The 25,473-nt window shown below is 42.3% G+C and overlaps 1 protein-coding gene across 2 annotated transcripts in view; it reads left to right on the forward strand.

Moving 5' to 3' along the window:
* LOC124045192 (chemokine-like protein TAFA-5) overlaps nt 1-25,136 on the forward strand; it is a 60,426-nt gene extending 35,290 nt beyond the window's left edge. The window contains exons 4-5 of one of the 2 annotated variants that reach the window (XM_046364444.1): nt 20,897-20,943; nt 23,810-25,136. In XM_046364444.1, the coding sequence (XP_046220400.1) occupies nt 20,897-20,920 (24 nt within the window). In that variant the 3' untranslated portion in view covers nt 20,921-20,943; nt 23,810-25,136. The remainder of the gene's footprint in view (nt 1-20,896; nt 20,944-23,809) is intronic. The other variant, XM_046364445.1, reaches the window with a different exon arrangement.
* Nucleotides 25,137-25,473: the final 337 nt, after the last annotated feature.

A 25,473-nucleotide genomic window follows, 5' to 3' on the forward strand; every position in this document is an offset into this window, starting at 1 on the left:
TAATTGCCTACCGTCTGTAAGCTGTTAGTGTCTTAACGACCGTTCCACAGGTGCATGTTCATTAATTGTTTATGGTTCATTGAACAAGCATGGGAAACAGTGTTTCAACACTTTACAACGAAGAACTGTGAAGTTATTTGGATTTTTACTAATTATCTTTGAAAGACAGGGTCCTGAAAATGGACGTTTCTTTTTTTTCTGGGTTTATTTTGATTTGTTTAACACTTTTTTGTTTACTGCATGATGCCATATGTGTCATTTCATAGTTTTGATGACTTCACTGCTATTCTACAATGTAGAAAAGCCCTGGAATGAGTAACTGTTCCCAAACTTTTGACTGGTACTGTATATATTACCACAACGTACCGGTGTCCCCGCACATTGACTCTGTACCGGAACTCCCTGTATAAAGCTCATCGACTGTTATTTTATCGTTGCTCCTTAATTATTTAATATATACTTTTTTTTCTTTAAAACTGCATTGTTGGTTAAGGGCTTGTGAGGTAGCATTTCACTGTAAGGTCTACTCTTGTTTATTTCGATGCACGTGATAAATACAATTGGATTTGATTTGAAATGTGTTTCATGATGTTGCAAGGGCTAGGGGAAGCTGCAGTCATAAAAGGTGAGCCCGTAAAAGGTGAGCGCCTTGAAATAGTGGAGAAGTACAAATTCATTGGACTAGTCATCGACAACAAGCTATCCTGGGATCAGTGTTCTCACGCTATTTTTAAGAGGCCAACAGAGACTGTACTTCCTACGGAAACAACACTTTTTAACGTTGATCTAATGGTTGTCTTTTATGAATCATTCATTGAGATCATTCTGTCCTACTGCTTGACCTGCTGGTTTGGGAACATCAAGGTTGCACAGAAAAATAGGTTGGGCAAGATAGTCAGGTCTTGCGGAAAAATCATCTGGCAGCAACAGCAAGAACGGTCATCTCTCTACCTGGAAAGAGCCCTACATGAGGCAAATAAAGTAGCGGTTAACTCTTCCCGCCCACTCCACCCTAAATTCCAGCTCCTTCCCCCTGGACACAGGTACAGACTACCTGAGGTTAAAAATAATATTTTATTCCGAATTCAATTCTGCAACTTAACAAATGTTGGACTAATTGTGCTTAGCACTTGCACTCTGAAATTACACTTTACCCTGCTGATTTGTTTGTAAATATCCTCTGCTATTCATTGTACATTTTTCGATGTTATATGTTGTATGACTGCTGCAAGATGAATTGCCTCTTTGAGGATATTCTGAATCTGAATCATGCATTTTGGCTGAAATCCTTAGCGCTCTATAAACAGAACAGAACACACAGGACGACTCAATAGGTCACAAAGAATTGCATTACAATTCAAAAATGTTTCTCCTGCTGCCCTGATGGCTTTCTGCCAACTGTTCCCTCTCCCTCCAAGTTGTTAGCCAACATAAAATGATTGTAGGACCCATTTTCTGGACCCTGGACTAAAAAGCACTTTCAATGAAGAATTTCCATTGAGTATGTTTTTTTTTTGTCCGGCAGTTGACTTCATCTTGGTCTGCAAAACCAGCCCCATTTTTACAAGCATATGCATTGAAAAGCATTGCGTTTGAATTTCAGCCTTCGATCAGTTAATCTGACCAACTAAAATACTGAAGTGTTGATAACGAAATCTTGTAAAATGTGTTTTACTGTCGCTGACTATGCAAACCAGCATGCCTAAGTTCTTAATGCCAAAGTTATTTTGATATCCCCTGCTCAAAGTTGGAGGAGACAGACTTTGAGCCCAGTGCTCAAAGGAAGGAAAAATCCCCTGTATTTCCCTTTGGTTTTCATGCAGGATGTAATTGATTGCAATGTATTGACCCCCCCCCCCACAGTTGTATAAGGAGTAACAAACTATTTCACTATATATATAAAAAAAAGTATGCTTAAATGAGCACACAGAGAGCAGAGGAATACTGTGTGTTAACAAGGAAAGAAGGATAGGTTTGGTAGGTATGAAACAGTATGGATAGATGGAAAGTATGACACAGTATGCTATAGATGGAAACAGATGTAGAAAGAAAGATGACTTAAAACGAAAGAATGAAAGCTGACTGCTGAAATCCTTTGAATATGATTCCCCTATTTGTTCCCTTTAATCTTTGACGTTCCAATGGCCTTTATGTTTTAGCTCCATTTTAAGAGCTAGTGAATTTCATGACTTTATGTCCCTGGGCACAGCCCCTTGTAAGTATAAATACTCCTCTGGTGCTGCCCCACTCTATTAATTCATCTATGTTTTCCTTTTATTTTCTCCTCGGTGTATGTTACCCCTCTCTTGTTCTTGTCAGAGCCCCTGTCTGAACACAGTCCTTTCCCCTGTCACTTAGCGCACTTTTAGCCCGCTTCGCAGTTCAACTTCTGTCATTGACTACTTTTTCAACTGACATTTTTGTTTTACTCAGCTCTGTTTTCTTTTCCACAAACCGTTGTCTGGTGTAAAAAAAAGAAGACCTGTGTTCTGTTGGGGTGTAACTGTCATGCAGGTGAAAGAGGACCCAAAAGCGACTTGGCGAAAACAGAGTCTTTAATCCAGTAAAGTAAATACAAACAAAAAACACAACTTTCACTCGAAATGACGAGGACAAACTGGAGACTCGATCTTGAACAGCAGGTGAACAGCAGGTTGCCTCGGGAAGGCACTTGAACCAGACAGACTCAGACACCTGCTCACCACGCAGCATCTGAGGAAAACACGACACGACAGGGCGATACACAAACACAGCACGGTGAATTCTAGACAAGGAACCGACAGGACAGGAACGGAACACAAAGGAAGAAATAGGGACTCTAATCAGGGGAAAGGATCGGGAACAGGTGTGGGAAGACTAAATGATTGATTAGGGGAATAGGAACAGCTGGGAGCAGGAACGGAACGATAGAGAGAAGAGAGAGCGAGAGAGTGAGAGAGGGAGGGGGAGAGAGAGGGATAGAAAGAGGGAAAGAACCTAATAAGACCAGCAGAGGGAAACGAATAGAATGGGAAGCACAGGGACAAGACAAGATAATAAATGACAAAACATGACAGTACCCCCCACTCACCGAGCGCCTCCTGGCGCACTCGAGGAGGAATCCTGGCGGCAACGGAGGAAATCATCAATGAGTGAACGGTCCAGCACGTCCCGAGACGGAACCCAACTCCTCTCCTCAGGACCGTAACCCTCCCAATCCACTAAGTATTGGTGACCCCGTCCCCGAGAACGCATGTCCATGATCTTATGTACCTTGTAAATAGGTGCGCTCTCGACAAGGACGGGAGGGGGGGAGGGAAGACGAACGGGGGTGCGAAGAAAGGGCTTGACACAGGAGACATGGAAGACAGGATGGACGCGACGAAGATGTCTCGGAAGAAGCAGTCGCACAGCGACAGGATTGACGACCTGGGAGACACGGAACGGACCAATGAACCGCGGAGTCAACTTACGAGAAGCTGTCGTAAGAGGAAGGTTGCGAGTGGAAAGCCACACTCTCTGGCCGCAACAATACCTTGGACTCTTAATCCTGCGTTTATTGGCGGCTCTCACAGTCTGTGCCCTGTAACGGCAAAGTGCAGACCTCACCCTCCTCCAGGTGCGCTCACAACGTTGGACAAACGCTTGAGCGGAGGGAACGCTGGACTCGGCAAGCTGGGATGAGAACAGAGGAGGCTGGTAACCCAGACTACTCTGAAACGGAGATAACCCGGTAGCAGACGAAGGAAGCGAATTGTGAGCGTATTCTGCCCAGGGGAGCTGTTCTGCCCAAGACGCAGGGTTTCTGAAAGAAAGGCTGCGTAGTATGCGACCAATCGTCTGATTGGCCCTCTCTGCTTGACCGTTAGACTGGGGATGAAACCCGGAAGAGAGACTGACGGACGCACCAATCAAACGACAGAACTCCCTCCAAAACTGTGACGTGAATTGCGGGCCTCTGTCTGAAACGGCGTCTAACGGGAGGCCATGAATTCTGAATACATTCTCGATAATGATTTGTGCCGTCTCCTTAGCGGAAGGAAGTTTAGCGAGGGGAATGAAATGTGCCGCCTTAGAGAACCTATCGACAACCGTAAGAATCACAGTCTTCCCCGCAGACAAAGGCAGACCGGTAATGAAGTCTAGGGCGATGTGAGACCATGGTCGAGAAGGAATGGGGAGCGGTCTGAGACGACCGGCAGGAGGAGAGTTACCCGACTTAGTCTGCGCGCAGTCCGAACAAGCAGCCACGAAACGGCGCGTGTCACGCTCCTGAGTCGGCCACCAAAAACGCTGGCGAATAGACGCAAGAGTGCCTCGAACACCGGGATGACCAGCTAACTTGGCAGAGTGAGCCCACTGAAGAACAGCCAGACGAGTGGAAACAGGAACGAAAAGGAGGTTACTAGGACAAGCGCGCGGCGACGCAGTGTGCGTGAGTGCTTGCTTAACCTGTCTTTCAATTCCCCAGACTGTTAACCCGACAACACGCCCATAAGGAAGAATCCCCTCGGGATCAGTAGAAGCCACAGAAGAACTAAACAGACGGGATAAGGCATCAGGCTTGGTGTTCTTGCTACCCGGACGGTAAGAAATCACAAACTCGAAACGAGCGAAAAACAACGCCCAACGAGCTTGACGGGCATTAAGTCGTTTGGCAGAACGGATGTACTCAAGGTTCTTATGGTCTGTCCAAACGACAAAAGGAACGGTCGCCCCCTCCAACCACTGTCGCCATTCGCCTAGGGCTAAGCGGATGGCGAGCAGTTCACGGTTACCCACATCATAGTTGCGCTCAGATGGCGACAGGCGATGAGAAAAATAAGCGCAAGGATGAACCTTATCGTCAGACTGGAAGCGCTGGGATAGAATGGCTCCCACGCCTACCTCTGAAGCGTCAACCTCGACAATGAATTGTCTAGTGACGTCAGGAGTAACGAGGATAGGAGCGGACGTAAAACGTTCTTTTAGAAGATCAAAAGCTCCCTGGGCGGAACCGGACCACTTAAAACACGTCTTGACAGAAGTAAGAGCTGTGAGAGGGGCAGCAACTTGACCGAAATTACGAATGAAACGCCGATAGAAATTAGCGAAACCTAAAAAGCGCTGCAACTCGACACGTGACCTTGGAACGGGCCAATCACTGACAGCTTGGACCTTAGCGGAATCCATCTGAATGCCTTCAGCGGAAATAACGGAACCGAGAAAAGTAACGGAGGAGACATGAAAAGAGCACTTCTCAGCCTTTACGTAGAGACAATTCTCTAAAAGGCGCTGTAGAACACGTCGAACGTGCTGAACATGAATCTCGAGTGACGGAGAAAAAATCAGGATATCGTCAAGATAGACAAAAACAAAGATGTTCAGCATGTCTCTCAGAACATCATTAACTAATGCCTGAAAAACAGCTGGCGCATTGGCGAGACCGAACGGCAGAACCCGGTACTCAAAATGCCCTAACGGAGTGTTAAACGCCGTTTTCCACTCGTCCCCCTCTCTGATGCGCACGAGATGGTAAGCGTTACGAAGGTCCAACTTAGTAAAGCACCTGGCTCCCTGCAGAATCTCGAAGGCTGATGACATAAGGGGAAGCGGATAACGATTCTTAACCGTTATGTCATTCAGCCCTCGATAATCCACGCAGGGGCGCAGAGTACCGTCCTTCTTCTTAACAAAAAGAACCCCGCCCCGGCCGGAGAGGAAGAAGGCACTATGGTACCGGCGTCAAGAGACACAGACAAATAATCCTCGAGAGCCTTACGTTCGGGAGCCGACAGAGAGTATAGTCTACCCCGAGGAGGAGTGGTCCCCGGAAGGAGATCAATACTACAATCATACGACCGGTGAGGAGGAAGGGAGTTGGCTCGGGACCGACTGAAGACCGTGCGCAGATCATGATATTCCTCCGGCACTCCTGTCAAATCGCCAGGTTCCTCCTGAGAAGTAGGGACAGAAGAAACGGGAGGGATGGCAGACATTAAACACTTCACATGACAAGAAACGTTCCAGGATAGGATAGAATTACTAGACCAATTAATAGAAGGATTATGACATACTAGCCAGGGATGACCCAAAACAACAGGTGTAAACGGTGAACGAAAAATCAAAAAAGAAATAGTCTCACTGTGGTTACCAGATACTGTGAGGGTTAAAGGTAGTGTCTCAAATCTGATACTGGGAAGATGACTACCATCTAAGGCGAACATGGGCGTAGGCTTCTCTAACTCTCTGAAAGGAATGTCATGTTTCCGAACCCATGCTTCGTCCATGAAACAACCCTCAGCCCCAGAGTCTATCAAGGCACTACATGTAGCACCCGAACCGGTCCAGCGTAGATGGACCGACAAAGTAGTACAGGATTTTGATGGAGAGACTTGAGTAGTTGCGCTCACCTGTAGCCCTCCGCTTACAGATGAGCTCTGGCTTTTACTGGACATGAATTAACAAAATGTCCAGCAACTCCGCAATAGAGGCACAGGCGGTTGGTGATCCTCCGTTCCCTCTCCTTAGTCGAGATGCGAATCCCTCCCAGCTGCATGGGCTCAGACCCTGAGCCAGAGGAGGGAGATGGTTGCGATGCGGAGCAGGGAAACACCGTTGATGCGAGCTCTCTTCCACGAGCCCGGTGACGAAGATCTACCCGTCGTTCTATGCGGATGGCGAGAGTAATCAAAGAGTCCACATCTGAAGGAACCTCCCGGGAGAGAATCTCATCCTTAACCACTGCGTGGAGTCCCTCCAGAAAACGAGCGAGCAGCGCCGGCTCGTTCCACTCACTAGAGGCAGCAAGAGTGCGAAACTCAATAGAATAATCCGTTATGGACCGTTCACCTTGGCATAAGGAAGCCAGGGCCCTAGAAGCCTCCCTACCAAAAACTGAACGGTCAAAAACCCGAATCATCTCCTCTTTAAAGTTCTGGAACTTGTTAGAGCAATCAGCCCTTGCCTCCCAGATAGCTGTGCCCCATTCTCGAGCCCGGCCAGTAAGGAGTGAAATGACGTAAGCCAACCCGAGCTCTCTCTCTAGAGTATGTGTTGGGTTGGAGAGAGAACACAATCTCACACTGCGTGAGAAAGGAGCGGCACTCAGTGGGCTGCCCGGAGTAGCAAGGTGGGTTATTAACCCTAGGTTCTGGAGGCTCGGCAGGCCAGGAAGTAACAGGTGGCACGAGACGTAGACTCTGGAACTGTCCAGAGAGGTCGGAAACCTGAGCGGCCAGGTTCTCCACGGCATGGCGAGCAGCAGACAATTCCTGCTCGTGTCTGCCGAGCATGGCTCCTTGGATCTCGACGGCAGTGTAACGAGCGTCTGAAGTCGCTGGGTCCATTCCTTGGTCGGTTCCTTCTGTCATGCAGGTGAAAGAGGACCCAAAAGCGACTTGGCGAAAACAGAGTCTTTAATCCAGTAAAGTAAATACAAACAAAAAACACAACTTTCACTCGAAATGACGAGGACAAACTGGAGACTCGATCTTGAACAGCAGGTGAACAGCAGGTTGCCTCGGGAAGGCACTTGAACCAGACAGACTCAGACACCTGCTCACCACGCAGCATCTGAGGAAAACACGACACGACAGGGCGATACACAAACACAGCACGGTGAATTCTAGACAAGGAACCGACAGGACAGGAACGGAACACAAAGGAAGAAATAGGGACTCTAATCAGGGGAAAGGATCGGGAACAGGTGTGGGAAGACTAAATGATTGATTAGGGGAATAGGAACAGCTGGGAGCAGGAACGGAACGATAGAGAGAAGAGAGAGCGAGAGAGTGAGAGAGGGAGGGGGAGAGAGAGGGATAGAAAGAGGGAAAGAACCTAATAAGACCAGCAGAGGGAAACGAATAGAATGGGAAGCACAGGGACAAGACAAGATAATAAATGACAAAACATGACAGTAACGTTCAGAATGTTACATTGCTCTCGATTCCATGTGTAGGGTATCTTCTATACACCTAATTTCTATCGGCAATGGTCTGGATTGTGCTCCCTACTAAGTATGGAATGAGGCACATCAATTAGTTAAAATTAGTAGGTACGTATTGTGGCAGACGGCAGGGAGAGGTGAGGGGTGATTGAAAGAAGATATCGTGCAGCCCGCTGGCTCCACCCCCAAGCCTTATATGGATTTCCTCCCGATGGATCGTTAAGCCATTGCGTGCTTGAGGATAAAAGAGGAAGCGGGCTGCACAAAGAGGGAGAGGACCGAGAGGGAAACGCGTATTGTGGAGAGTGTGAGAAGCGTGAGAAATATCTGTACCCTTACCCATTGTGAACTGGTTGCTGGATTCCCCCTTTCCCATGTGTGCAAATATCCCTAATAAACCCATTCATAGATGCTACCTTTATTAATGGGAGTATCTTCTGGCTTGGGGATTTTTGTTAAATTATGTTTAATAATAAACTACATTCCTCAATCTGACTCCATTATTATGTGAATAAATACTATAGGCCCATAAGCGTATTAGATGGGTATAGTCAAGGTAGCGAGCTTTTTTTCACCACTCAGATTAATATGTGTCCAAGATAAATGTTATGCAATTATTAAGAGGTTGAGAGACAAAGAGCTAATATCTTGTGATCAATGTACTAGCATAACATTATTAAGTTAACCTTAGCTCAGAGCTGCAGAGTTAGAGTCCAAGCATAAATGCTTTGTGTAGTGTGAATAACATTTACCAATAGACCTACTAAATTATGAACGTAAAGTTAATCAAATTATTAGAAGTGCATTTACTCAATTCAACCAGTACGATTTATTAGTCATGAAAGAATTGACAATTACAGTTGTCTTGTCTTTCCCTCCTGGGTGAGGATCAAAGAGAGCCCCCCCTATAACTCTCTCTTTCTCTTTCTCTTTCTCTTTCTCTTTCTCTTTCTCTTTCTCTTTCTCTCTCCCACCAGAGAGGAAGGGGGGAAAAATTGGGCCAGTTGATGAGTTTAACGACCGGTCGTAAAAGTCTCTCTCTGGTCCTTCGCAGTACAGAATGTCTGAGGGAAATGGTCGGGGGGGACTTAAAGAGCAATCATGTCAGATAATTTATTGTTTGGTCATCATTAAAGGCTTTAAAACAGAAACAATGTAACTTTAAGAGCTTTCACAATGTATATGTCAGAGTTACATCTGCATGTTGTAAAACATATAGGAGTAAATATACAACTATTTCTGAGAAGATTAAATGTGATTTTAGTCTTCTAAATGATAATTGTTTTTCATGTAAAGTTTTACCCAGTCAGTAACCACACCCACATGAGCACAGTCATTATGTGACATTATGCCAAAAGGATGGAACACCCCCTTTGACCAGAGTGCTTAAAAAGGACTCCTAACTAAATTTACATCAGACCAGTATACGGACGGTAAGCTGGATGTGACAAATGGTTTAAAACTATAAGACCAGACAATGTGGAGTGGTGGCTACACTTTCAAATGGTTGCGATTTAAATACTGACTCAAACATGCCGGCTTGCTGCCGGTGTGGAAAGTGGTCTTAGTTGTACCTTGAATAATCAACCACTAGCCCAGAAAGCGTGGAGTGGTGGCTACATGTGGAAATGGTTAGACTCCACCAGACCAGAGAATGTGAAGACCAGCTTGACCAACAGTGTGAATGTGAAGACTAGACATTCACAGTCTACAACCTTGACCAAAGACACAAGGGAAATCCCATAAAATGACCATTGGAACGTCTGAAGGATCCAGTCTAATGGACAACCATAGAATTAAACAAACAGACACTTTCTGTTGAATTACTCCCCACGTAGACGGACCGGGCGATTTCAACAGAGAGATGACAAAGATATACAGCGGTTGCTCAACTAAACGTTTTGCGATTAGGCTGCGGGACTTAGAGGTAATCTGTGGTTTAGTAAGGTACCCTGCATCACCACTTCATTGCTCCAGACCATCGCAAGGGGGAGTTAGAGCACTGATTATGCTTTTGGGTCCCAAGGCGCTGGTTTAAGACACTGCATCGCAGTGCAAACTGTGTTGCTACAGATGGTGGTTCAATACCTGTGACTGGGAGACCCATGAGGTGATGGTAGGCTTTTGATTTCTCTCCTTCTAAAACCAGACATAAATATTTCCAAGTAACAAACTTGCTTTATTTACAAATTAGTAACAATGTCTCACCCCATGTTCAAGAAGGGTATTTTTTCTTGCTCACGTTCCATTATTTGAAAACGAAATCATATCCAAAATATTGTTATTAAAAAAAGCTATTATTATTATTATTAATTTAGAATGATATAAAAGCCCCTTAGATATTGTCACAGATATAATATTAACCATGTTTTCCTAGGCATAGCAGGCTGTGAATTCTGCAAACAATATTTCTAGCAGGACAATATATTTTGCACATGTTGGTCATGGCTCGTACAGTGCCTTGGAAAACAATTTTTTTACATTACAACCTGTGATTGAAATTCATTTTTATTTGGATTTGATGTGATAGACATACACAACATATTCCAAATTGGTGAAGTGAAATTTAAAAAATTACTTATTAAAAAAAAAATCTTAAATGGAAAAGTGGTGCTTGCGTATGTATTCACCCCCTTTGCTATGAAGCCCCTAAATACGTTCTAGTACTTTCAAAAGTTATATTGCACACAGGTGGACTTTATTTAAGTGTCTCGTGATCTCAGTGTATATATACACCTGCACCACCAAGCAAGCAGCACCATGAAGACCAAGGAGCTCGCCAAACAGGACAAGGACAAAGTTTTGGAGAAGTAAAGATCAGGGTTGGGTTATAAAAAAATATCCAAAACTTTGAACATCCACGGAGCACCATTAAATCCATTATAAAAAATGGAAAGAATATGGCACCACAACAAATCTTCCAAGAGAGGGCCTCCCACCAAATCTCACAGACCAGGAAAGGAGGGCATTAATCAGAGAGGCAACAGAGAGACCAAAGATAACACTGAAGGAGCTGCAAAGCTCTACAGCAGTGATCGGAGTATCTGTCCATAGGACAACTTTAAGCCGTACACTCCACAGAGCTGGACGTTTGGTGTTCGGCAAAATGCATGTGGTAGACTCTCCAAACATATGGAAGAAGGTACTCTGGTCAGATGAGACTAAATTTTAACTGTTTGGCCATCAAGGAAAATGCTATGTCTGGCGCAAACCCAACACCTCTCATCACCCCTAGAACAACATCCCCACAGTGAAGCATGGTGATGGCAGCATCATGATGTGGGGATGTTTTTCATTGGCAGGGACTGGGAAACTGGTCAGAATTGAAGAAATGATGGATGGCGCTAAATACAGGGTAAGTCTTGAGGGAAACCTGTTTCAGTCTTCCAGAGATTTGAGACTGGGACGAAGGTTCACCTTCCAGCAGGATAATGACCCTAAGCATACTGCTAAAGCATCACTTGAGTGGTTTAAGGGGAAACATTTAATTGTCTTGGAATGGCCTAGTCAAAGCCCAGACCTCAGTCCAATTGAGAATCTGTGGTATGACTTAAAGATTTCTTGAAGGAGCTGGAGCAGGTTTACCTTGAAGAATGGGCAAAAATCACAGTGGCTAGATGTGCCAAACTCATAGCGCAAAAGGTGGCTCTACAAAGTATTGACTTTGTGGAGGGGTGAATAGTTATACACGCTCAAGTTTTGTGGTAGGCATGTTGTGTAAATCAAATGATACAAACACCACAAAAAATTTAATTCCAGGTTGTAAGGCAACAAAATAGGAAAAATGCCAAAGGGGGTGAATACTCTCGCAAGCCACTGTATTTGTTGCATTGTTGTATCGTCAATTTATCTAGCCAAAATGTCTTGATGGCCTTGACCAGTTCATATTTGCTTGAAGGCTTGGCATAGTTACAAATTAATGTTTTCAGTTGATGCCAAAAAAGTTTGATTGGGTTTAAATCAGGAGACCTACATGTAGAGAATTGAAAACATTTTTTATATATACTGTAGGCCTACTGTAGGTGTTGGAGATCTCTTATCTATTTTAATTTTACCTTTATTATACCACATAAAGTTCCACTTCCTCTGCTGGCGTCTTGACCCAGTTCATGCCCTCTTTTGCAATGCAAACCCGGGAGGCAGTATGTTTTGTGTCGTTGTCTGCATTTGGAGAAGAAAAAAATACATTTAGCCTAATATATATGTTGATCTTTAGAAATATTGTTCTTCTTTTAGAGGCTCCTCTGTCCTCCACTCGTTACCTGTATTAATGGCACCTGTTTGAACTTTTTATCAGTATAAAAGACACCTGTCCACAACCTCAAACAGTCACACTACAAACTCCACTATGGCCAAGACCAAAAAGCTGTCAATGGACACCAGAAACAAAATTGTAGACCTGCACCAGGCTGGGATGACTGAATCTGCAATAGGTAAGCAGCTTGGTTTGAAATCAATCAGAAATAAACTGTGGGAGCAATTATTAGGAAATGGAAGACATACAAGACCACTGATAATCTCCCTCGATCTGGGGCTCCACGCAAGATCTCACTCCGTGGGGTCAAAATGATCACAAGAACGGTGAGCAAAAATCTCAGAACCACACGGGGGGACCTAGTGAATGACCTGCAGAGAACTGGGACCAAAGTAACAAAGCCTACCATCAGTAACACACTACGCCGCCAGTGACTCAAATCCTGCAGTGCCAGACGTGTCCCCCTGCTTAAGCCAGTACATGTCCAGGCCCATCTGAAGTTTACTAGAGAGCATTTGGATGATCCAGAAGAAGATTGGGAGAATGTCATATGGCCAGATCAAACCAAAATATAACTTTTTGGTAAAAACTCAACTCGTCGTGTTTGGAGGACAAAGAATGCTGAGTTGCATCCAAAGAACACCATACCTACTGTGAAGCATGGGGGTGGAAACATCATGCTTTGGGGCTGTTTTTCTGCAAAGGGACCAGGACGACTGATCCGTGTAAATGAAAGAATGAATGGGGCCATGTATCGTGAGATTTTGAGTGAAAACTTCCTTCCATCATCAAGGGCATTGAAGATGAAACGTGGCTGGGTCTTTCAGCATGACAATGATCCCAAACACACCGCCCGGGCAACGAATGAGTGGCTTCGTAAGAATCATTTCAAGGTCCTGGAGCGGCCTAGCCAGTCTCCAGATCTCAACCCCATAGAAAATCTTTGGAGGGAGTTGAAAGTCCGTGTTGCCCAGCAACAGCCCCAAAACATCACTGCTCTAGAGAAGATCTGCATGGAGGAATGGGCCAAAATACCAGCAACATTGTGTGAAAAACTTGTGAAGACTTACAGAAAATGTGACCTCTGTCATTGCCAACAAATGGTATATAACAAACTATTGAGGTAAACTTTTATTATTGACCAAATACTTATTTTCCACCATAATTTGCAAATAAAATAATTAAAAATCCTACAATGTGATTTTCTGGATTTTTTTTCTCATTTTGTCTGTCATAGTTGAAGTGTACCTATGATGAAAATTAAGGCCTCTCTCATCTTTTTAAGTGGGAGAACTTGCACAATTGGTGGCTGACTAAATTATTTTTTGAAAACGAAATCATCTCCAAAATATTGTTACTTTTAAAACAAAGCGATCATTATTATTATTAATTAATTTCTAATTATATAAAAGCCCCTTCAACATTTTCAGATATTCTCACAGATGTTCTCACAGATCCTAACGAAAAAATTCCCCTTCGATATTAATTTAGAAACCTCCAATCCTCTAAATTTAACTATTGGTGGGGAGTCCCGTCATTGATCAGCATTAAAAACATTGTGGATGGGGCGGAGAGTCCCGTCATTGATCAGCATTAAAAACATTGTGGATGGGGTGGAGAGCCCCGTCATTGATCAGCATTAAAAACATTGTGGATGGGGCGGAGAGCCCCGTCATTGATCAGCATTAAAAACATTGTGAATGGGGTGGAGAGCCCCGTCATTGATCAGCGTTAAAAACATTGTGGATGGGGCGGAGAGCCCCGTCATTGATCAGTATTAAAAACATTGTGGATGGGGCGGAGAGCCCCGTCATTGATCAGCCTTAAAAACATGGGGCGGAGAGTCCCGTCATTGAAGAAAATATATTTATATAAAGCATAAGCATATTGAAGTCAGAAGCAATATCCTACAACTATTTTAGCACCGTTTCGCGCTGCTCTGAGACAAACTCTGCTCCGAGACAAACTCAAGACTGGTCTTGATAAATCAAGGAGATTTTTATTTTCACTGAATCTCTGTTTTGGTATTGGTTACACTACAATTAGAGTGTGGAAAATGTATGCCATTAATTTAGAATCTTCCAATCCTCTTATGCTGTAGCCTACTCCCGACTGTCACGTTGTACAGCGCCATATTTTCCGTTCCATCCTTACGGAAACCTTTCTCGGTGTCACGCTCTGACCTGAGTATTATTGGTTTTCTTTATTGTTTTGGTTAGGTCAGGGTGTGACATGGGTGATGTACTGTATGTGTTTTTTCACTGTCTAGGGGTTTTGTAGGTTTATGGGGTTGTTTACCATCTAGGTGTTTATATATGTCTATAATTGCCTAGATTGGTTCTCAATTTGAGGCAGGTGTTTATCGTTGTCTCTGATTGGGAACCATATTTAGGCAGCCATCTTCTTTGGGTATTTCGTGGGTTATTGTCTATGTCTAGTTAACTGTGTCTACGCGTTTGTAGTATAGCTTCACGTTCGTTTTGTTGTTTTTGTAGTTTGTTTAGTGTACGTCTTCATTAAAAAATAACATGTATTCAATTCACGCTGTACCTTGATCTTCTCACTACGACGAACGTGACACTTGGAATATAAACACCAATATTAATCAAATTAATTGAACTACAGGAATTTCAGTGCTGTGTCATGGCCAGAGAAGAGCCCGTATCTCAATCCCATTGAGCACATCTGGGACCTGTTGGATCGGAGAGTGAGCGCTAAGGCCATTCCCCCCCATAATTGTCCGTGAACTTGCAGTGGAAGAGTGGGGTAACATCGCACAGCAAGAACTGGCAAACTGGTGCAGTCCTTGAGGAGGAGATGCACTGCAGTGCTTAATGCAGCTGGTGGCCACACCAGATACTGACTGTTACTTTTGATCTTCCCCCTTTGTTCAGGGACACATTATTCCATTTCTCTTAGTCACATGTCTGTGGAACTTGTTCAGTTTATGTCTCAGTTGTTGAATATTTACACATGTTAAGTTTGCTGAAAATAAACGCAGTTGACAGTGAGAGGACTTTTCTTTTTTTGCTGAGCTTATGTTCTTCCAAAAAGGTTTTAAATTCTCTAGTAATGTCAATATGGAGGACTATCAAATGCGCCTCAAAGATGCCCTCTGGTGGTCAAACTAGCACTAACTTGCATTAATATTAAAAAATTGCTGACAATCAAATAACGTGCCATAGAATGCACCAGTACCGGCATCACGCACCAGGAGAATGGAGAATTTGGCTGATTTGGCTGCCAGAGCCAATTTGTTTCTAAACAGAACATGTGAGTTCCTTGGACTATAAGGAGTAATGTTAGGCTCCTTTAGTTCATTATTGGGCTACATCTAACCATGCTGTCCTGGTGTAGTGTGTCATGATTATTATAATAATTTATTAATATGTCCTTGTGTTATGTCTTGCAGGTTTCATAATCAAGTCTTTGTAACAATTCAATAATGATGAGACAGGATTCAGTTCAACGATTTATCTAGGACGGGCTCGGTTTACACATACAGTGCATTCGGAAAGTGTTCAGACCCCTTCACTTTTTCAAAATGTTGCTATGTTACAGCCTTATTCTAAAAAAACATATTTTTTAATCCTGATTCATCTACACTCAATACATCATAATGACAATGCAAAAACAGGTTTTTGTATTTTTTTTATGTATAAAAAAACATAGCTTTATTCACATAATTATTCAGACCCTTTGCTATGAGACTTGTAATTGAGCTCAGGTGCATCCTGTTTCCATTGATCATCCTTGAGATGTTTCTACAACTTGATTGGAGTCCACCTGTAATAAATTCAATTGATTGGACATGATTTGGAAAGGCACACACCTGTGTATATAAGGTCCCACAGTTGACAGTGCATGTTAGAGTAAAAACCAAGCCACGAGGTTGAAGGAATTGTCCGTAGAGCTCAGAGACAGGATTGTCGATGCACAGATCTGGGGAAGGTCCAGAAGAACAGTGGCCTCTAACATTCTTAAATGGACAAAGTTTGGAAACACCAAGACTCTTCCGAGAGCTGGCCGCCCGGTCAACCTGAACAATCGGGGAGTAGGATCTTGGTCAGGGAGGTGGCCAAGAACCCGATGGTCACTCTGACAGAGTTCCTGCCGAGAGATGGAAGAAACTTCCAGAAGAACAACCATCTCTGCAGCACTCCACCAATCAGGCCTTTATGGTCAAGTGGACACCAGCTGGAGTTAGAGTTGTCCAAACATTTGTCTGCTAAACGTCTGCTAAATGGCATATATTATTATTATATTATAAGTTTCAGACCCTTGGAGATTTAATCCATCTGGAAAAGCATACTCTGTTTTGTCATTGGTTCATAGACTACTTCCTTGTTGATGACAGACTTCTCCATTCCATATCTTCATGTTCATTTAATCCATTTGTTGTATCTGACCACACCCCTGTTACTATGGAAGTATTCTTTCAAACTGTTGACAATCTGTGACCGCCTTGGTGGATAAATACTCAACTGCTCCGTAATGAACACTTTATCAATTTTGTTTTGCGTCAAGTTGACTTTTTCATGAGTACAAACCCCAAACATCTCTGTGTCTACTCTCTGGGAAACTTTGAAAGCTTATATCAGAGGTGAAATTATTTCCTACGCCCCACATTCGAACAAACTGAAAAGGGATAGGCTATCTATGTTAACACACTGCAATGCCCGATTAAATTCCATTTATTCCATTTCACCATCTCCGGATATTTAACTTGGCAAGCAGAATTTGACACATTATTAACAGACCAGGTTACTGAACTGCTTGTCAAGTCTAGGAGCACGTACTATGAACAAGGAGATAAATCCAGTAAATTATTAGCTCACAAGTTACGTCAACTATCATCATCATTTCAGATTCCTAAAATCCGTACATCGTCTGGGATATCATTAGACCCTAGGGTGATCAATGATGAGTTCAAGAGATTTTACCAGTCTTGATATACTTCTGGAAGTAAAGCAGTTACATTCCAATTTCTTCCACTCACTTTCTGTGCCTTCGGTCAGCCAGGATTTGGTAAAGAAAATTAGAGCAGCCGATCACTGTTGAAGAATTGTCTAATGCTGTCAAATCCCTTCAATCCGGGAGAAGCTCAGGGCCTGACGGCTACTCGTCAGATTTTTACAAGACGTTTCTCTCCAAAATAGCCCCTATTCTAATTTAAATGTACAATGAATCATTTGTAAATGGTACTCTCCCACAGACTCAGTCAGGCAACCATTTGTCTTATTCTTTAAAAAAAAACAACAAGACCCTCTTTACTGTGTATCATACCGTCTAATTAGCCTGCTAAATGTTGACTGTAAAATTCTACCCAAACTCCTGGCAACGCGTCTGGAAAAGGATTTATTAAAAATAGACACTCATTATTTAATAATATATATCATCCTTCTGTCGCCAATACATCTGAAGCCATTATATCCCTGGATGCGAAGAAAGCGTTTGATCGGGTGGAATGGACATTTTCTACACTCCAAATAAATTTGGCTTTGGCTCCAAATTCATGACTTGGCTAAGACTTCTGTACTCATCCCCTCAAGCCTCTGTCAGGACTAATAACACTCAATCAGATTGCTTCCTTTGCAAGGATCGACATGCCAAGGTTGTCCTTTAAGTCCCTTACTGTTTACCCTCACCATAGAAACTCTTGCAATAGGACTTCGCTCCAACCCCCTCATCAAAGGTATAGTCAGATACGGACACGAACGCAAACTGTCTTTACATGCAGATGATTTATTATTATATTCATCCAACCTTTCTATTTTTGTTCCTGCTGCCCTTGCCACTTTCACATCCTTCGGTCACTTATCAGGGTATAAACTGAATCTCAGTAAAAGCGAATTGATGCAGCTTAATATGGCCTCAAAAAAATCCCCTTTACAATAACTTGCCATTTAAAATTGACGGATGTAACCCGTCAGAATGCTCTCGATGGTGCATCTCTCTTTTGTTACGTCTCGTGGGTTTCATAATCAAATCTTGACAACAATTCAATAATGATGACCCTCATGATGTGCTGCGGCACAACCCCAATACACAACAATAGCAATTCTAGCAATAGGCCTAGAAGGTGCTATAGAATGTTTCACGGCTGATCTCATCCAACAAATAATGTACAGAGAAATGGGACTGTTGTTCATCTTCGTTAGCCATTAGATTGAATGACAATGTGTGTTGTCTTGATAAGTACACAAAATCCCGCCCTGGTCTGATTGGATGCACTCTGGCATGTTGTGTATTTGGGGCTCTGCCGAGGCAGAATTAGTAGCAATTCTAGGTGTTGTTAGTGGTTCTGAGCTTGATGAGTCTTTAGATGATTAACCACACCCAGCACAGGCCACCCCGGGATGCTAGCACATTAGTGTGCAGTCCTCTTGTGATACAATTTGTATTTTTTTGTCATTGTGCTCACAGTGTCTACAATGGCTGGGAACTCTGACGGTGAGAATTGGTGTCTTTGTCTGAACTACGCAAGTGTTAATATAGTGTTGCCTCAACTCCGGTTCAGTGTACAGAATGCAACCAAGCTTCTGGGGTTACTTGAGTAAATCGTTTGTAACAGTGGATTTTATATATGTAGCAATGTTTGTAGGGCTCTTGTTTTAGTGGACAACTGGGGACTTTTCATTGTACATTGTCAATTGGGTGGTCATGATGTGTGTTAGTGGTCAGAGGACCACTGGTTCAAGCCCAGTAAAGGGACCGGGACAGTGGAGGAAGCGAGGCTGATAGCAGCACAGTGAAGCCAGTTACATAGAGACACATTCTTTTTTAGGGTTCGATCAGCACTCCTACTTTGAGAAGCTTGACACATACAGTCCCTGGAGCTCGGGGTCAGGGTTTATGCCTTTCAGTTAAACAAAGAATAGCTAGTTAGTGAAACGATACCTTTGTTGTATCCCTCTTTCGCCATCCCATTCTTTTTTTCTATCTTTCTCTTTGTAGCCTAAGGAGAGGACATAGTCTGCGATGTCCTTAGGTTTCTTGTCCTGTGAACACTAGGCATTGCTCAGCTGTTTGTTTGACTGGCAGTGGTACAGGCCACTATGTCTCTCCCACACCTCCTCCTCTCCTGGACCCAACTCACCTTGTTAGTGTCAGCATTTAACAGTGCCATTGCCTCCTCAGCACATTGGCCTGAGTTAGTATCCCCACAATCGATATCAAAGAGAAGTAGCGAGAGAAGGGCACTTAAATGTTGGAGAAGTACTAGCTCAGTCGGGACTCGCCTTTGGGGGGGAGAAATCCCTTTTTCTTTGAGAGCGAACGTAGGAAAAGTGCCAAAGTTGGGTATATCCCCAAAGCCAATACTTCCTTTGGCCGCCTTTCCTTCCAGTTGCTGCCAATGACTGGAACGAATTGCAAGAATAACTGAAGCTGGAGTCTTATATCTCCATCTCTAACTTTGTGACAGCTTTCAGAGCAGTTTACCTATCACTGTACCTGTACACAGCCAATCTGTAAATAGCACACCCAACTACCTCATCCCCATATTTGTATTTATCCTCTTGCTCTTTTGCACCCCAGTATTTCTACTTGCATATCATCATCTGTACATCTTATCTCTCCAGTGTTAATGCTAAATTGAAATGATTTCATCCCTCTATGGCCTATTTATTGCCTTTACCTCCCTACTCTTCTACATTTGCACACATTGAACATAGATTTTTCTATTGTGTTTTTTGACTGTACGTTTGTTTATGTGTAACTCTGTGTTGTTGTTTTTGTCACACTGCTTTGCTTTATCTTGGCCAGGTCGCAGTTGTAATTGAGAACTTGTTGTCAACTGGCCTACCTGGTTTAATAAAGGTGAAATAAAAAAATAATTAAAATATCAATACCTCGCCTTCTACTCGGTTCTTGGAGTTTATAATAGATAGCAAGGTCTTGGAACTCTTGTCACACACCACCAGTAGAGAATGTTCTAGATATTCAACCTTCAACTGAAGAAAAAAAAATGAATCAAGAAACCTTGGGCATGCTCGGAAGATTCTATTGTGGTCATTTAAGATTTTTTCCCCCCCTCACTCTTTTCTTATTTTGATATAAAGATGCAGCAGAAATACTTAGCATTTAGATGGGTGTGGTGTAACAGCACCGCTACTCCCCACTGTACCATGGCCTTGATTGGCTGCGCAGACCATTAGCTTCCTGATTATGAACAGCTTAGACATTAGCTTCTTGGAAGTAAGTTATTCATTCCCCACAGCTAGAAAGCACTGGCAGTTGTGTCCGTCCCTCTGGGCAAAAGGCAAACAGTTGTTTTTGATGCCTTACCAGTTTAAATGCCCTGACAAGTTTCTTTTAAAATGTGAGGGAAACAACAGAAAGTATTCTGGGAAATGAATGAGAAACACAAAATATTAGCTCAAAGGACAGAAAAAATGCAACATTTGACAAGTAAGCCTAACTTTACGTTTTGGCTCAGCATCACAATTGGCCCAGCATTGTCCTGGTTAGGGGAGGGTTTGGCCAGGGTAGACGTCATTATAACATCCGAATTTGTTCTTAACTGACTTGCCTGGTTAAATATAATAATACGTTTCCATCATCTAGCCTTAATAAATATAATTGAATGTCTTTCTGTGCTTCAAAAGGGACATCTGTTATATGCTCCTTGACATTTTGCTGGACTAAAGCGTGATCGTATACTTTGATAGAATAGAGCTGTGGTCTGTCCTGAAGTTTCTGCCTTTCAATCTTGTCTTTTATCTTCTTTCTAGCCTTTGCCTAAGGAACCATCGTAAGGAGTTTAGAACACAGTGGGTAGGTGAGTCTGGCTCAATCCACTCTCTCAAAGTGTATGTTTATTTTTTGCACTGACAGCTGTCAATCACATTTTTATATACAGTGGCAAAAAAAAGTATGTGAACCCTTTGGAATTACCTGGACTTCTACATAAATTGGTCATAGAATTTGATCTGATCTTCATCTAAGTCACAACAATAGACAAACACAGTCTGCTTGAACGAATAGCACACAAACAGAAATATGTCTTCATGTCTTTATTGAACATACCGTGTAAACATTCACAATGCAGGGTGGGAAAAGTATGTGAACACTTGGATTTACTAACTGGTTGACCCTCCTTTGGCAGCAGTAACCTCAACCGAACATGTTCTGTAGTTGCAGATCAGACCTGTACAACGGTTAGGAGGAATTTTGGACCATTCCTCTTTACAAAACTGTTTCAGTTCAACAATATTCTTAGGATATCTGGTGTGAACTGCTCTCGAGTTAGCCTTACATTATTAAGATAGCATTACATTCTCCTGAAAAATGTCTTGATAAACTTGGGAATTCATTTTTCCGCCGATGATAGCAAACTGTCCAGGCCCTGAGGCAGCAAAACAGCTTCAAACCATGATGCTCCCTCCCTCCATCATTGTTTACTGTCCACAGAATATTTTTCCAGAAGCGCTGTGGAACATCCAGATGCTCTTTTGCGAACTTCAGATGTGCAGCAATGTTTTTTTGGACAGCAGTGGCTTCTTCCATGGTGTCCTCCCATGAACACCATTCTTGTTTAGTGTTTAACGTATCATAGACCCATCAACAGAGATGTTAGCATGTTCCAATAGATTTCTGTAAGTCTTTAGCTGACACTCTAGGATTCTTCTTAACCTCATTGAGCATTCTGCTCTGTGCTCTTGCAGTCATCTTTGCAGGACGGCCACTCCTAGGGAGAGTAGCAACAGTGCTGAACTTTCTCCATTTATAGACCATTTGTCTTTCCATGGACTGATGAACATCAAGGCTTTTAGAGATACTTTTGTAACCCTTTCCAGCTGTATGCAAGTCAACAATTCTTAATCTTATGTCTTCTGAGATCTCTTTTGTTCAAGGCGTGGTTCATGTCAGGCAATGCTTCTTGTGTTTTTTAAAGGGTGGGGCACCTCAAACCAACTTGTCCAATCTCGTCTCAATGTTTGTACTCCAGGTTTGCTGACTCCTGACTGTGTTTGTCTGTTGTGACTTGTGATGAAGATCAGATCTAATTTTATGACCAATTTATGCAGAAATCCAAGTAATTCCAAAGTGTTCACATACTTTTTCTTGCCACTGTATTTCTTAATTCCATTATTTTACTTTTAGATTAGAATGTAATGTGAACTGTTAGATACAACTGCACTCTTGGAGCTCGGAACACAAGTTTTTAGCTATACCCTCAATAACATCTGTGAAATATGTGTACGTATGTGACCAATAACATTTGGTTTGATTTGAGATGAGCAGAAGTGCAGATCTGAGACCATCGTACTATCTACCAATTCTAACATTAATCGTTGGAGATTAAAGGTTAAACTGGCCTCTGCGCTTATACCTTTAAAAAAAACTTTCTCTTTTTCACAGAAAATACATAATTGGTGGTTGCATTTTCCTCTGCGAAAACGGCTTTGATGAAAAAAGTGCATAGGAACAATCTAAAGGCGCTATACTGCTAGAAAATTACTTAATGCAGAGGGGTACAAATTAATAAAGCCCAAAGAGGCTGCTTCAAAGGACCAGGCTACTTCAAATGGCTGTGTTGTTTAAGAAGACTAAGGAAATATACTGTTGTGTTGAGAGAGTGCGCTATGAATAACCAAATTAAGTCAAACCCGCACTGCAGAAAACCGTAAACTCCTTTTTAGGTTTCACCAGGTAAACATTGGCTACTGCAGTTTATCCAATTGCTTATTTAGTGAATTTCTGAAGCAATATGAATATTATTTATCCATAGTGCAGGGCTGTGTGAATCCCATTCTAGAAAAATTATGACTGTAAAATTGGGTGATATTGCAGAATCTCAATGCCTCCAAGTCTCACAGCCAATGTTGTAAGATTGATTTTCCTTCTTCCACAGAGATAACAAAATGTATTGCATACATACACAAATTACCAGAGATGGGGAGAAAAAGGAAATTGGGTGTGTCATTTTCCGGGTAGCTTCAAATTCATGAATTTCTTTGCAGATTTCCAGACTCATATTTAAATGTATGAAAGCTTCATATGAGCGGTCTAGGGTGTCTAATTTGACTATTGCTCATGGTGAATCACTTATATATGAGGAAATTATCCATTGTAATGTATGGCAACTTTTGATATGATTTTATTATTATTGAACTTATTATTATTGAAATGTTAATAAAAAGTAGCTTTAGAATAGTACATAGAATAGTACATGAAGTATACTATTAAAATAGTATGTTTTAACCTTTATTTATACAGGTTATTCTCATTGAGATAAAATCTCTTACATAGTCCTTAAACTGATCAAATCTCTTAAAAGCCTACATAGTCCTTAAACTGTCATTATACACCACTCGTTGGAATATTAGGAGTGTTTGTATAGTCAAATCAACATGCATTAGTCACCTGCGCCGAATGCAGTGAAATACTTACTTACGAGCCCCTAACCAACAATGCAGTTTCAAAAAATACAGACAAGAATAAGAGGTTAATAAAGTAACAAGTCAGCTGACTTGGGAAGTTGATTTCATTTTTCCCTATTATAACGTTCATAGTTCGCTCAAGATGAAGTCATCCTGTATAAATGACAATGAACAACCACGCGTGATGAAATACATTGTTTTCTCGACTCTACTGTTTCTCCCCCTTTCTCCCTCTCTCTAACCCCCTACCCTCCATCCCAGGTTTTTTTTGTGCCAATCATGGCAGAAGGGGAACAGAGGGCAATCACCAGGCAAACACATTTTGTGTCGATTCGCCAATTTTTTTCTCAAACCACTACACACCCCCACTCCAAAAATCAGAGGAGCCCTACTATGTGACAGTGCACAGATGTCCGTACTCATCAATGAAAGCAACACACCACAGCATCATCACCGGGACCCACATGCCACGTCACAGACTGAAATACAAAACCTACTGTATATAGCCTGGGTTGTTTCCGCACGGCAAGCAGGATATCATTGGGAGTCTATGCATGTGTGAGGAACCAATCATTTTTCTACCTGTCCCTATGGAAAAAAATCTGAAAGCGTGTGTGTGTGTGTGTGTGTGTGTGTGTGTGTGTGTGTGTGTGTGTGTGTGTGTGTGTGTGTGTGTGTGTGTGTGTGTGTGTGTGTGTGTGTGTGTGTGTGTGTGTGTGTGTGTGTGTGTGTGTGTGTGTGTGTGTGTGCGTGCACCTCGTGATATACAATGGGAACAAGTTGACATAATCTTGTTCTTAAGTGTGACACATCCAGTATTGTACTTCTGTCAAGAACTTTGTCACTTTAACTGAAGCTCACATTCGTGTAAACTTGTATAAATCATGTTTCAGGGGATAATCATGGATTTAAAGCATCATTATAACAGAAGCATATCTTTTCAATACATAAATAGAAATAGAAAGATGTATGTCACACAAGTTAAAAACAGTAAGTATGTCTGTCAATGTGTAGTATCTATTCATTATTTCAAAGTTATGGTTTTGAATTGCCTACGTTTTAATATGAAGCACATTGCAAGTGGCATACGTCCATACGACATCAAAGTGCTGTTGTTTATATTGGATATAATGTGTACATTCACTGTATATCCTGTTCCGTGAACATTATCAACTTTAATTGATGTTACAAGAATATAAGAGAGCATCACAGAAAGAGTGAGATCATAAGGATATTGTAAACATATCACCTGAAATGTAGTTATTTTCCTTCCAAACACATGAGGATAAAAAGACAGCCTCTCATCCCTGGGGCTAATGTGTGTGTGTGTGTTTGTGTGTGTATTTGTGAATGTAGTCATGTGTGCTTGATGCTTGATTCACAGTGACAACGTTTACATGTGCACAGTATTCCAGATAGTAGCTCATATCCCAGTTTAGGTCTTATTCAGGATAAGATGTTTACATGCACCTTTGATATTCCACTCACGAGTATCCCTTTATCCATGAATAAACTAAATATTCAGAATTTGCCCGTGGATGGCGGAATGATTTTTTTGACAGGGGCTGCGGGATTTTTTGTTGTTGCCTCACTCAGATAAAAATAAATAATAATCTGACATTAAGTAGGCTATTTGTTTGTTTCTCCAAAATGTGATACATGCTTCTCTTTTGTAATAACCTGATACTCAATAATAATGTCATAAATCCATAGAAGGATCGTCAACAAACGAGTTGACATCTGTAAAGTATTATCTTTCATTTCTGCTTCTTCCCACGGAGCGAAGAGGTTTGTGGACCGGGGAGATTTTGCAACATTTCCAAATTACATCAGTTGTTGGCCGGTTTTAAAGGACCTCCGAAGAATGACGAAGGCTACTTGTACATATTCACAAATTAGGAGTGGGAATTTCCATGTGGAGTTGA

This window comes from Oncorhynchus gorbuscha, linkage group LG10 (genome assembly GCF_021184085.1).
Source record: "Oncorhynchus gorbuscha isolate QuinsamMale2020 ecotype Even-year linkage group LG10, OgorEven_v1.0, whole genome shotgun sequence".
Lineage (NCBI taxonomy): Eukaryota > Metazoa > Chordata > Actinopteri > Salmoniformes > Salmonidae > Oncorhynchus > Oncorhynchus gorbuscha.